The sequence below is a fragment of the Pogoniulus pusillus genome, chromosome 11 (genome assembly GCF_015220805.1).
Source record: "Pogoniulus pusillus isolate bPogPus1 chromosome 11, bPogPus1.pri, whole genome shotgun sequence".
Taxonomy (NCBI): Eukaryota; Metazoa; Chordata; class Aves; order Piciformes; family Lybiidae; genus Pogoniulus; species Pogoniulus pusillus.
In genome coordinates, this window is record NC_087274.1 from 6,595,144 (window position 1) to 6,608,501 (window position 13,358).

Sequence of the window (13,358 nt, forward strand, 5' to 3'; positions counted from 1 at the left end):
CTGCCAGAGTGGGGCTGTGGGACCTCCGTGTCCCCACTGAGACTGGGCACCTGCTTGGCTTGGAAGCTGTGAGTGGGGGACAGCACTGGGGATTTGCGTGGCTGACATTTAAAGCTCAGTGATGGATGAGGTCACTACCTGTAAGCAGAGAGCTGGGGTCCAGGACTGGGCTTCTCCAGGGGCTACTATTCAGCACTTACTCAACCCCATTTCTCCCACTGCTCTTCACCCTGGAGAGTTTTGGCCAAGCCCCAGCTGCAGTGCAGCTCGCTGGAAGCTGTTTTTTGCAGACAGCTTCCAGTCTCTGCCTTGTAGCCTTCAAAAAGCTGTGAGGTGTCAGACGCTGCGGAGTTCTGTCAGTGTGACAAGTGAATCACAAACGCGAGGGCTTCTGTTGCACACACAAAGACCGTTGTAATTGAAACACAGTAACAGCCTTGTCTCAGTCTTTTACAACCCGTGAAGAGTTTTCCCTCGTCTCCTGCTTGTTTGGATCCAGCTGTCAAGGGGAAGAGGCACTTTTCCTTCGGGAAGTGTTTTGTTAACTCACGGGTGTGGGCGAGGAGGGAAAGTTCAGTGCCAAGACACTGCTGGAGCTGTTGACAGGCGTCTCCACACCTTTCAGCTCACTCCAGCTCTGCAGTAGCTCTTGTAACACTGAGCTGCAGGGGTTGTGGAGGGGAAGGCAAAATGGTAGCTCGGGTGAAATGGTTTCATAAAGACATAGTGGACAGGGAAAGCACCGATGGCAGAGCTGGGGAGCTTGCTACCAGCTGCAGTGCCGCTGGAGTTGCAGTAAATCACAAGGAGAAATAATTACAGAATCCCAGAACGTTAGGGACTGGAAGGGACCTTAGAAGATCATCTAATCCAAGTCCCCTGCCAGAGCGGGATCACCTATACCACAGCACACAGGAACACATCCAAGCAGGTTTTGACTTTTGAATATTCCCAGAGGGAAATGTAATGGGCCTGGAGTGAACTCTCTAGGTTAGGATTACAGGTTAGGGATAGAGTATGTGAGACAATCAATCTTGTCACCTCTCTTCTCGTAAACTGCTGCTGTAATATAAAACAGCCTCAACATAAAGCTTTAGAGAGCCTGATAGATGACAGGTGGAACCCTCCATCTGGGGTAGTTAGTGACAGTGGTGTGGAATAAATACCTCGGTGTGGGTTCTCTTCAGTGCAGATGAGCGAGGCAGGACTGTCATCATCTCCTGGCTGGGAGAGGAGTCACTCCTGACCTGTTCCTCTGCCCTGCAGCGGTCAAGATCAAGAAGAACAAGGACAATGTGAAGTTCAAGGTGCGCTGCAGCCGGTACCTGTACACGTTGGTGATCACAGACAAGGAGAAGGCAGAGAAGCTGAAGCAGTCCCTGCCCCCAGGTAACCCCACGTTCCTCCGGGTCCCCCCACCCAGGTGGGCTGTGAGCAAGGCCCCTCCAACCTTTGTTTCTTTCTTCTCCCCAGGTCTGGCTGTGAAGGAGCTGAAATGAGTCTGTTTCACCACCCTGTTACAATAAATGAAACCTGAACTGTTCCCTGGTGTCATCTCTGTCCTTGCCAACAGCACTAGCCCCACCTCCAGCAACCAGCTTCCCCCTCCGGGTGTTCAGCGAGAGCTGCCAGTGATCCCCTCATCAGGCCTCAGCCTGGGCTGTTGGAGCAGGTCCCACAGTTCAAAGCAAGTTGCTCCAAGGCACTCGGGAGCCCCAGCGCGGATTGGGAACAGCCCCATCTGTCACACCTAGCCACCAGTGTGTCCCTTGTGGGGGGATCAGGGGGTTGTCTCTGCCCTGTGTTACAGGGGCCTGCACCAGGCCTGTGGCAGGTGGGGAGGGCAAGGGATGGGCTGCAGTAGAAGGGAGAGGGGTGTGCGACGCTGCCTTAGCAGTGTGGCAACAGGAGCAGTATTCCTATAGCAGTGGGGCACTGAGCAGTCATGGGGTGCAGTGCCCTTCTAGCAGGGTAGTGTAGAGGTGTTGCTCTGTAGTAGGGAGGGGAAGGAGCTGTGACTCCAGACAGGTGGCAGGGTGTGATTTTTTTTTTTCCTATCAGGGAGGGAATGGGATGCAGTGCCCCTATGGCAGGGCAATGTTGGGGTGCTGATCCACTGTAGCAAGGCAGTGATGGAGTGCTGTGCCCCTGGGGCAGGGCAGCGATGGGGTGCCAGTCCGCTGCAGCAAGGCAGTGATGGGGTGCTGTGCTGCTGGGACAGGGCAGTGATGGGGTGCTGATCCCCTCTAGCAAGGCAGTGATGGGGTGCTGTGCTGCTGGGACAGGGCAGTGATGGGGTGCTGCTCCCTTGTGACAGGGCAGCGAAAGGGTGCCGTGCCCCTGTAGCAGGGCAGTGATGGGGTGCCAGTCTGCTGCAGCAAGGCAGTGATGGGGTGCTGTGCCACTGGGGCAGGTTAGTGATGGGGTGCCAGTCCCCTGTAGCAAGGCAGTGATGGGGTGCCAGTTCCCTGTAGCAAGGCAGTGATGGGGTGCTGTGCCGCTGGGGCAGGGCAGTGATGGGGTGCCAGTCCCCTGTAGCAAGGCAGTGATGGGGTGCCAGTTCCCTGTAGCAAGGCAGTGATGGGGTGTCAGTCCCCTGCAGCAAGGCAGTGATGGGGTGCTGTGCCGCTGGGGCAGGGCAGTGATGGGGTGCCAGTCCCCTGTAGCAAGGCAGTGATGGGGTGTCAGTCCCCTGTAGCAAGGTAGTGATGGGGTGCAGTGCCCCTGTAGCAGGGCAGTGAGGGGGTGCCGTTCCCCTAACGTGCAGCACAGCGCCGTGCCGGGGATCCGGGAAGGCAGGACAGGCCCCGCTCCTCCGGACGGGGCGGAGTTCGGGGGCGGCTCCGGGAGGGTGGCTCCGCGGGCGGGGGGGCCGGGCCCGGGGGCGGAGCGCTCTCGGGGGCGGGCCGAGCCCCGCGGCGTGGCGGTTCGGCGCCCCCCGCCACCGCCGGCCCCAGCGCGGCCCCAGCCCGGCCCTGCCGGTACCCCCCCGCGGCGCCGCCATGCCGCCCGCCCGCCCCGAGTACCTGCCGCCGTGGTGGGCGGCCTGGCTCCATGGGCTCCCGCACCGCGGCCTGCGCCTGCAGCCCGTGCCCGCCGACTTCCGACCGCGGGACCCCGACTACCAGCAGGTAGCAACCCCGGGACCCCCCCTTCCCCGCGGGCCCCGGAGCCCTCGCCGGGTGGGCTCTGTTCCCGTCCCGTGCTCCCCCCGCCTGACCCATCCCATCCCTTCGCTCCGCGGCGCCCGGCGCCGGCTCTGATCTCACAAAGCGCCCTTCATCTCGGGCGGGCAGCGGGGCCCCCCCGCCGGGCCAGCCCGCACCGGCACCCCCGGCCTCCCGCGGCACCGCCGGACCCCCGCGCATCCCTCGGGAGATGGGGGGAAGGGGGGGGGGGGTTACCGCTCGTTTTGGCACTGCTGGGCGCCTTGCACCCACTGCAGCCCCCCCGCATCCCAGCACGGACCGCTGTGACCCCCAGCTGCGGGACGGGCGCAGCGCTGGTGCCCCAGCACCCCTCGAGGGGAGGGAAAAGAGGAGATCCCCCCTCACTTTGGCCCTCCTGGGTGCCGTGCGCTGGCTGCTGGCACCCACTGCAGCTTTCCCGCATGCCAGGGCACCCCCTAAGTGAGGGGGCAGGGGGGTGTCAGCGCCAGTGCTCCACCACTCCTGGGAGGGGCTGCTGTACCCCGTCCTCCACAACCCACAGAGGGTCGCAAGCTGCCGTGGGGGCAGCGGGAGCGGTTCCTCTTTTCCGTGTGACCGTCCCACGGGGCACTGGATGCGGCCGCATCCTGCCCGCCTCATGTGATGGGCACGGGGCACTGACTGTCCCCTCTCTTCTTCCCAGTCGCTGCTCTTCCTGGGCTTGGTGGCTGCCGTCTGCCTCGGCCTCAACCTCCTCTTCCTCACCATCTACCTGATCTGCCTGTGCTGCTGCAAGAGGGACCATGAGCCTGAGACCAAGCGACCCCACTCCTGCTGCGTCACCTGGATGGCTGTCACCGCTGGGCTCATCTGCTGGTGAGGACGGGGACCCGGTGCTGCCCCCCTGCCACTGAGGGGGCTCCACACCCCAGCCATCAGTCGTTTGAATTAGATCGCTGCAATTAGGTATGGTGCAGCCCTGCCTCTGCCAGACAGCTGCTGACGTCGGGACAGTGCTGGGGACCGACCAGAGGCCAGCCCTGTCCCCGTCCCTGCTGCAGCTGTGCCGCTTCCCGGCTAATCCCGGGTGGGAGCGAGGCCGGGTCGCTAATCCCAGCCCGGAGCAGATGGCGGGCGGCAGCGTGACCCAGCTGGCAGGTCCCTCGTGTGCCCAGCCTTAATTGCGACCGGAGCAATTAGGCAAGGGGACACTTTCACCCGGCAGTGCTTTGGTGGCTCGTCCTGGGCTCCAAGCCCCTCCAAGTTTCTAACAGCCCGTGGCTGGGAGGACCCCCTGGCCAGCCAGCCTGTGTGTCTGGCCGGGGGAGGGGGCACAGAATGGGGCAGGGAGCCCTTTGGCTGCCCAGCCGTGACCCACTCGCCAGACAAAGGGGCTGGATTTGCCTGGGCGGAGCGAGATGGCTGCCTGCGAGCATTGTATGGAGCAGGGAAATGGCACTAATGAGCTTGACATGCTCCCACCAGGATCCCGCTCCCTGGGATCCTCCCGCTGCTCCAGCCCCAGGGCACCCCACAGCCTCCCCAGCACCTGGCTCTGCAGCTCCTCAGGGGCTTTAAAACCACCCCTGACAGCCACAGGGAGCCTGCTTGCAGCTGTTCAAGGTCTGGGCAGGGGGAACGGGCAGGTTGCTGTGGGGTTTATTGGTGTCTGCTGTGGGGATGGAGGGAGCAGTGTGTGCTGGCACACGCCTGGGCCAGGACAGGAGCATGTCCTTCCTCAGAGCCAGCTCCTGCATCCAGCCCAGCTTCACTTGCTGGCACACAGGTGCTGGAGGGTGTCGAAACAGCTGCAGTGTGCTTGCCATGGGGCCTGGAGCCATAGCTCTGGCACATTCCCCTGATCTGCTTTGCCTGGCCCCTCCACCCTCAGTCTTCTTCTGGCAGGAGAAGCTTCAAACCCTCTGTCCAGTGTCCAGCCCATGGAGCAGCTACAGGCTCTGGTGTCCCCAGGCCCTGTGGGCACCAATTTGGAGCATGTCCCCATTATGATAACTGTCCTTGTCCCATCTTCTTTGGCTCTGCCCTGGCACTGTAGAGGATCCAGGGATAGGATAGTCCAGGGTGTCTCCCTCGTCCAGTTGTGTCCCCACATCCTCCCCTCTAACTGGGGTCCTCTCCCTGCCCACAGCACAGCTGTTGGCATCGGCTTCTACGGGAACAGTGAGACCAACGATGGGGTGTACCAGCTGCTCTATGCCCTCGACCATGCCAACCACACCCTGACTGGCATCGACACACTGGTAGGGCTGCGGGGCAGGGTGCTCCCTGTCTGATCCTGCTCCATGTATCCTGGGGTTATTTGGATCCCATTCTGGGTTTAGTTCAAGCACTGGGAGGATCTGTCTAGCTGGAGGGACCTCGGCATCCTGCACTGAGCCAGGCCCCAAGGGTGGCTATGCCCACGCCAAGTGCAGAAGGATGATGTCACCCCACAGAATGGGGCCTTTGTGGCCAAGAAGGGCCAGAGGGGCCACAGCAGGGCCATCTCAATGGGTGGATCCAGTTTGAGTTTGGGAGGGGCTGTTGCTTCAGGAGGATTGACATGCCACAGACAGGGGCAAATGGCTCTGCTAGATGTGGGGCTGACATCAGGAAAGCCTCCAGTGCCATGCTGACCATCCCACTCTCTTCAGGTTGCAGGCACCACGCTGCAGATGCAGGTGGGCTTGGAGCAGCACCTGGCACGGCTGAACGAGCTCCTGGCCTCACGGGGGGACTACCTGCAGACCCTCAAGTTCATGCAGCAGTTGTCCAGCAGCATTGTCCTTCAACTCTCAGGGCTACCCACCTGGCAGGGTACCAGTGCCAACCTCACCGCGCTGGCCAGTGACATCGCCTACGTTGAGTATTACCGGTGAGCAGGGCCATGGAGCTGGGCTGCCAGAGCATCTCTTCGTGGGGCTGGGTAGGTGGGCAAGCATGACAGAGCCTTCCTCTGTGCCCAGGTGGCTGTCTTATCTCCTCTTCTTCATCCTCGTCCTCACCGTCTGCCTGCTGGCTTGCCTGGGGCTGGCCAGGCACTCCCGCTGCCTCCTCACCACGTGAGTACCCACGCCCGGGCCCCGCAGTGCTGGAGCTGCTGAGGACAGCAGGGCTGGACCCTGCAGCATGCTCACCCCTCTCCCTGCAGGATGCTGTGCTGTGGGCTGCTGACCCTCATCCTCAGCTGGGCTTCCATGGCTCTGGACACAGCAGCAGCAGTGGTGAGTGGGAAGGGGTGGTGCCAGCTGTGCCTGAGCAGAGCTGAGGGCCAAGGGCACCCCTCTTGTTCTTCCTGGCCTCAGCGACGTCCCTCTCATCCCTGCAGGGCACCAGTGACTTCTGCGTGGCCCCAGATAAGTTCATCATGAACGAGACAGAGAGCGAGATCACTGCAGGTGAGAGCTGGCTGCAGAGTGGAGACTTGCTCAGAGCAGGGCCCCAGTGCTCCCCCAAAATCTGCCTGGGGGTCTGGTGCAATCTGCTGCCATTCTGCCACCCCCACGCTGCTGCCCACGGGACACTCACACCAGTGTCTCCCATTTGCTTTGCAGAGGTGGTTCACTATTACCTGTACTGTGAGCAGAGCCTGAGCAACCCCTTCCAGCAGGTATGGAGGAGATGGGCACCCTGCTTCAGGGCCAAGGGTTGTCCCCAGGGGCTGGGTGGGTCTGTGACTGCTCCATGCTCCCCCCTCGCAGGCTCTCACCGTCTTCCAGCGCTCGCTCACCACTATGCAGATCCAGATCCAGGGCCTGATACAGTTTGCTCTGCCCCTGTTCCCAACAGCTGAGGTATGAGGTGGGGGGACTGGGGCCCTGTGGCACCCCATTACCTGCCTAGCACTTCTCTGACCTCCCTCTCTCCCACAGAAAGACCTTCTGGGGGTCCAGCAGCTCCTCAACTCCTCAGAGACCAGCCTGCACCAGCTCACAGCTATGCTGGACTGCCGGGGGCTGCACAAGGTGAGGAGGAAGTATGGGTGGGGACAAATGTCTCCTAGGGTCACCCTCTCACTGCCACCATCCCTGCCCTGTCCCATCTCCTGCTGCAGGACTACCTGGACGCTCTCATTGGCATCTGCTACGATGGGGTGGAGGGTTTGCTCTACCTGATCCTTTTCTCCTTGCTGGTGGCCGCCTGCTTCTCTGCCATCATCTGTGCCACACCACGTGCCTGGAAGCTCTTTGCCGGCCGGTGGGTTTAGCACACAGCTCTGCCATTGCTGGAGGGCACAGGGCTGCATGTCTGGCACAAGCTGGGCATAGCAGGAAACTGCCTTTGGGGCCAGGAAGGTGAGTGCTGGCCCTTTGTCCCCACAGGGACCAGGACTACGATGACATGGACGAGGAAGACCCCTTCAACCCACAGGCGCGTCGCATCGCCACGCACAACCCGGCGCGGGGGCAGCTCCGCAGCTTCTGCAGCTACAGCAGCAGCCTGGGCAGCCAGAGCAGCCTGCACCCCCCGGCGCAGACCATCTCCAACGCCCCTGTCTCCGAGTACATGTGAGACCTCCCCTTCCTCGGAGGTGTTGTCACCCCACCAGCACCGGGGTGCTCTGACGAGCTGTGTTCCCCACGCAGGAACCAAGCCGTGCTCTTCGGTGGGAACCCACGCTACGAGAACGTGCCCCTGATCGGCAGAGGCTCTCCTCCTCCCACGGTACGGTGGACAGCCGAGGCCAAGTCTTTCCTGTGACACCCTGGGGTGGGGGGATAGCTGGGTGCCACGGAGACCCTCTCTGCTTTGCCCGAGGCATTGATGAAGTCTCCCGGGGTGGGGCTGGGTGAACTTGGCCTCCTCCTCTCGCCCTTGTAAAGGACATGCTCCATCTTTGAGCATGTCTTTCCTGCTTGGCTTGCTGTAACCCAGTTCCTGGCTGGCCCGTGGAGGCTGTGGGGAGAGGTCACCAGCCACGTGCTCACAGGAGACCGAAATAGCTGCACCTCTCTGCTTTGTTTCTTATGTATTCTGACTTTCAAAGGACTCTTGTCACGGTGCCCCTGTGCATGTTTACGCTTCCCCGATGCTTTTTTAACCCTCCCCCCCCCTCTGTTAATGCCTGCTTTATTCCTTTATTTCTTTATTTCTTTTTTTCTTTTATTATTATTATTTTTGCATCAATTATTTTGGAGCTAAGTTGCCCATCAAGAGTAAGTTCAGCCACATCCTTCTTCCTCCTCATCCTGGGGGGCAGCAGTTGGGTTCCCATCCTCCTTCCCCTCCCTCAATTCCTTCCCCCATCCCTTTTCCCACGGGGCTGCTTTGATTTTGGGGAGGGTGTGGAGGGTTTGGGAGGGACAGGACCACATTTTGTCTCCATCCCAAAGGATTTGTAGCTCCTGTACATTGGGAAGTGGTCCCTATTTCTGTCCCTGTCTCAACAGTTTTCCCCCCTCTCTTTCTGACAGCATTTAATCTGCTTCAGTGTCTCCAGCTGAAGCTGTAAAGCCCCACTCTGGCTCACCCCATGCCAATGGCACTGCTGTGGGGCTGGGGGACATGGCAGGGACGTTGTGTTTGCCTCTTCTGGGGAAGACTTTTTTGCCATCAGGTGAAAGTGTGGAGCTGTGCCAGCGCGAGAGGCTGTAATCCTCTTGCACAGACCTGGCAGCTGGCAAGCCTCTTCCCCACAGGAGGATGAACAGGCGTGGGGGTTGAGGCTGGGGGGGGAGGGGATTAATTTGAGCACTTCTCCCTGCCTTGAATGGTCTAATTTAACCAGGATTCAGATCCCTGAGGAAGGACTTTAACGGTCCAAAATAACAAACTCGGAATAATCTTCCTTAATGCCTGGCCAGGATGTCCCTGCCTCCTGCAAAAAGCTGGAGAAATTGAATTCTGCAGCATTGGCAGGGCTAGGAGGGAAGCTGTGGAGGTTTGGGTCTCTGCCCTGGGCTCACCACTGCCCCCTTTGCCAGCGTCAAGGGGGCACCTTGTCACAGCTGGGAAGCCCCCAGGGATTTAGCCTGCAGCAGCTGCCAGTGTGCGCACCCAGTGAGCCCTGGCAAATCCAAGGTAGAGTTTGTGCGTGGGAAGAGAGAATCAAGGGGGAAAATTCGGCTCAGCTGCCACAGAGAATAGACTCTGAGCCTGGGTGTTCCATCAGGGCTAAACCCCATCCTGCTCTGCCACCATGCCAGCCCAAAGCCGGTGCCTGCAGCTTGCTTAGCCAGGGGGAAAGGAGGCTCAGGGGAAACCTCACTCTACAACTACCTGAGGTTGCAGTGAGGTGAGGGTGGTCTCTTCTCACAAGGAACAAACAATAGGACAAGATGAAATAGCTAAATAGCTTCAAGATGTGCCAGGGGAGGTTTAGGTTGGGCATTCAGAGCAATTTCTTCCCCAGAAGGGTTGTCAAGCCCTGGCGTAGGCTGCCCAGGGCAGTGGTGGAGTCCTCATCCCTGGAGGGGTTTCAAGGCTGTGTAAAGGGTCCTGGCTTAGTGGTGACCTGGCAGTGCTGGGTTAATGGTTGGGCTTGATGCTCTTAAAAGTCTTTTCCAACCAAACTGATTCTATGATTCTCTGAACCTGACAACATCCCAAGAGTGGGGGAAGGGGCAAAGCAGAGCCTGAGGCATTTGAAGCATCTTGTCTGGGGAGTCTCTTCAAGCCCTCAGAGAGGCTGTGACCAGAGTCTGTCCCCCTTGCTCATGGCAGATTAATTAGGGATTAAAAGAAACAGGAAGCAGCTTTCCCTCTCTATCCTCAGGCGTTCTGCTCAGCAGCTCATCACCGCTTGGCACCGCAGGGGTTGGCTTGGTCGCAGCTGGCGAGGGCTCAGTGTGGGACATGCCATAGGTTTGGGGGTTTTGCTGACCCCCATCTCCTCTCCCTGCAGTACTCCCCGAGCATGCGAGCCACCTACCTGTCTGTCACCGATGAGCAGATCAGGCACCACGGCAGCGAGTTCCCAGCCTAAGGAGCTCGCCCCGAGCAGCTCTCGGGAGGAGGAGGAGTCGCCGGCAGCCAGAGGCACCTGGAAAAGACGCAGTGGGAAGGGCAGCGGCGGAGGGGAGCCCTGTGCCCCCCACACCCCCTCCTCTCCCCCTTGGCAGCTTCTCGGTCAGAAGTCTTCCTGCCTTACGGTTGACAGCAGCTCTGGGACCAAACTCTGGCCAGCAGCCCCGGGCAGTGCCGCGGCCGTGCCGATGGCGCTCTCGGAAGACTGGAGATGGTTCACACCCCCCGTGTCAGCTTCTCCATCCCCACCCCATCTGCACCAGCTCGGGGATGTTTTACGCCACGCAAGGGAGTTTACTCCAGCTCCCTCTTACTGGAGCACAAAGCCTGGGACCACGGGCTGCCCCCCAGCCCCTTGGGGAGGGGTCCCAGCAGTGGTCCCTCCACTCCCGTAGCAATGCAGTACCAACCACTAGTGATCCCAGACCCTTCCCGGCACCTGGGGTGGCTTTGTCACCCCACAGTGGTGGCAGCAGCTGCTCTGCTCTGACATGCTCCTGCTCTGCATGGGCAGAGCCAGTTCCCTGTGCTCCCCGTGCTGTTTCACCCTGGTCCCAGGTTCAGAAGCTGTAGAATTAGGGATGGTTTGGCCTTGCTGGTTTTTCCTTTGCTTTTCTCCTGGGTTTTACGAGTTGTCTACAGGACAGAGGTGCAGTTTAACTCACTGCCTCTGTCCCAGTGTGGGTTTACTGCAGTGCATGTTGGTAGCAGTTTTTTGGCTGGTTTGTAGGCTCTGTTTTGGTGATTCAGCTCCCCAGGGCAGGCAGGCCAGCAGTGAGGGCTGGGGCAGGCTCCCCTCCTTCTGCGGGACAGCCCTGGAGAAACCACAGATCCCCTAGGAGAGGGTCAGGGACATCCCTGGGGAAGGATGCAGTCTTGGGGAGCTTGCCTGGCCTTGCCAGGGCTTCAGGTGAAGCAGCTCTGGGAGCTGAGGAGCCAGAGGGAACCAGCATGAGCTGAAACAGATCCTTTGTGACTGCCCATTTCAGCATGGGCTGCCCTGGGAGGGTGTGAGCAAAGTCCCCTGCAGCAGTCCCTTGCTCACCGTGAGCAGGGAGAGCCTCTACTCCAGAACTCCCAACCTAAAGGGTGCAGACAGTGGTGGGTGTTTTCATACCCACTCACCCTTCTGGTCCCTGTCCCTCCACCCAGGGCAAGTTCAGCTCTAGTTACCACCTTAGACACCAGAGCAGTGGCTTCACCAGGGTTCACTTTGCTCCAGGGCTCTTCCTCTACCCACACCATCAGGTAGCAAAGGCTTTCCCTGTCTGGTGGTGGTTACCCATTCCTTCCTCCATGCTTTTGGCTAACAGTGCTGCAGCTGGGCAGCCCTTTGAGGGTGGCCAAGCTGTCCCCCTTGGGCACCCTGGGGGGGGTCTTACTTGATAGCAGTGACTCACTGTGTCTTTTAAAGATAACCTGTACATATCTGTCAGTCCCCTCACACCGTCTGTCCGTGGTATGTGTGACTAGCATTACTTGCTGTTGGAAACTTCCAGGGGGGGTGTCTGTGGATTTGGGTTTTTTGGGGTTGTTTTGTTTGGGGGGTTTGGGGTTGGTTGGGTTGGTTTTTTTTTTGGCTTTTCATGTTTGGATGTAATGGTACTGGTAGAACAGCTGTTTTTAAAAGCATGTGGACTAACCTCATTCGGACTCCCATCTAGGAGTCCAGCCTGATTTGTATGTGCCCTCTGGGGAAGAGACAATAAACACTTGTACTAAACTGATCTCCTTCTTGAGAGGTTTCTGGGCTGACCCGCACCTGCAGTTTCAGTACTTGATGAATCATGGAATCAACCAGGTTGGAAGAGACCTCCAAGATCAGCCAGTCCAACCTAGCACCCAGCCCTAGCCAGTCAACTAGACCATGGCACCGAATGCCTCATCCAGGCTTTGCTTCAACACCTCCAGGGATGGCAACTCCACCACCTCCCTGGGCAGCCCATTCCAATGGGAAATCACTCTCTCTGTGAAGACCTTCCCCCTAACATCCAGCCTAGACCTACCCCGGCACAACTTGAGACTGTGTCCCCTTGTTCTGTTGCTGGTTGCCTGGCAGAAGAGCCCAACCCCACCTGGCTACAGCCTCCCTTCAGGTAGTTGTAGACAGCAATGAGGTCACCCCTGAACCTTCTCTTCTCCAGGCTGCACACCCCCAGCTCCCTCAGCCTCTCCTCATAGGGTTTGTGCTCCAGGCCCCTCACCAGCTTTGTTGCCCTTCTCTGGACACCTTCCAGCACCTCAACATCTCTCTTGAATTGAGGAGCCCAGAACTGGACACAGCACTCAAGGTGTGGCCTGAGCAGTGCTGAGTACAGGGGCAGAATAACCTCCCTTGTCCTGCTGGCCACACTGTTCCTGATGCAGGCCAGGATGCCATTGGCTCTCTTGGCCACCTGGGCACACTGCTGGCTCATCTTCAGCCAACTATCTATCAGTACCCCCAGGTCCCTTTCCTCCTGGCTGCTTTCCAGCCACTGAGTCCCCAGCCTGTAGCTGGGGCCAATAAGACAGCCAGGGACAGACTTTTTAGCAGGGTCTGTTGTGGTGGGATGAGAGGTGGCAGTTTGAAACTAAAAGAGGGAGATTTAGACTAGAGAGACTTAGATAGAAGGAAGAAATGTTTGACACTGAAGGTGGTGAGACCCTGGCCCAGGTTGCTCAGAGAGATGCTAGATGCCCCATCCCTGGAACCATTCCAGGCCAGGTTTGGGGCTCTGAGTAACCTGTGCTCATTGTAGATGTCCCTGCTACCTGTAGTGGGGTCGGAGTAGATGAGCTTGAAAGATGCCTTTAACCCAAGCCATTGGGTGATTCAGAATCAGGGCTGGGGCTTGAGAGACAGAATCACTATGGCTGGAAAAGACCTCTAAGATTATCAAGTCCAGCTATTATCCAGCTCTAGGAGGACCTCTACTATACCATACCCCCATGCTCCCTCCCTGAAGAAGAGGCTCAGGGGTGACCTCATTGCTGTCTACAACTACCTGAGGGGCGGTTGTGGCCAGGAGGAGGTTGCTCTCTTCTCTCAGGTGGCCAGCACCAGAACGAGAGGACACAGCCTCAGGCTGCGCCAGGGGAGATTTAGGCTGGAGGTGAGGAGAAAGTTCTTCACTGAGAGAGTCATTGGACACTGGAATGGGCTGCCCGGGGAGGTGGTGGAGTCGCCATCTCTGGAGCTGTTCAAGGCAGGACTGGACGTGGCACTTGGTGCCATGGTCTAGCCTTGAGCTCTGTGGTAAA

The 13,358-nt window shown here is 59.1% G+C and overlaps 2 protein-coding genes across 5 annotated transcripts in view; both read left to right on the forward strand.

Moving 5' to 3' along the window:
• The window catches only part of RPL38 (ribosomal protein L38), a 187,550-nt gene extending 186,007 nt beyond the window's left edge, over nucleotides 1-1,543 (forward strand). For all 4 annotated transcript variants that reach the window (XM_064150685.1, XM_064150684.1, XM_064150682.1 and 1 more), the window contains exons 4-5: nucleotides 1,267-1,389; nucleotides 1,474-1,543. In XM_064150685.1, coding sequence (XP_064006755.1) covers nucleotides 1,267-1,389; nucleotides 1,474-1,499 — 149 coding nt within the window. In that variant the 3' untranslated portion in view covers nucleotides 1,500-1,543. The remainder of the gene's footprint in view (nucleotides 1-1,266; nucleotides 1,390-1,473) is intronic.
• A 1,416-nt stretch (nucleotides 1,544-2,959) lies between these two features.
• Nucleotides 2,960-11,842, forward strand: TTYH2 (tweety family member 2). Its single transcript, XM_064150686.1, has 14 exons — nucleotides 2,960-3,131; nucleotides 3,853-4,025; nucleotides 5,299-5,410; nucleotides 5,804-6,024; nucleotides 6,116-6,211; nucleotides 6,301-6,373; nucleotides 6,478-6,547; nucleotides 6,704-6,759; nucleotides 6,851-6,943; nucleotides 7,022-7,114; nucleotides 7,204-7,346; nucleotides 7,472-7,657; nucleotides 7,736-7,814; nucleotides 9,994-11,842. The coding sequence occupies exons 1-14, from the start codon at nucleotides 3,003-3,005 to the stop codon at nucleotides 10,072-10,074; spliced, it is 1,605 nt and encodes a 534-aa protein (XP_064006756.1). The 5' UTR covers nucleotides 2,960-3,002; the 3' UTR covers nucleotides 10,075-11,842.
• Nucleotides 11,843-13,358: the final 1,516 nt, after the last annotated feature.

Excerpts from the sequence above, each read along its gene's own strand:
- TTYH2 (XM_064150686.1), top strand. The coding sequence starts at position 3,003 with ATGCCGCCCGCCCGCCCCGAGTACCTGCCGCCGTGGTGGGCGGCCTGG. Across the intron at positions 4,026-5,298 it reads ACCGCTGGGCTCATCTGCTG|CACAGCTGTTGGCATCGGCT; the intron begins GTGAGGACGGGG and ends CCCTGCCCACAG. Across the intron at positions 6,374-6,477 it reads TGGACACAGCAGCAGCAGTG|GGCACCAGTGACTTCTGCGT; the intron begins GTGAGTGGGAAG and ends TCATCCCTGCAG.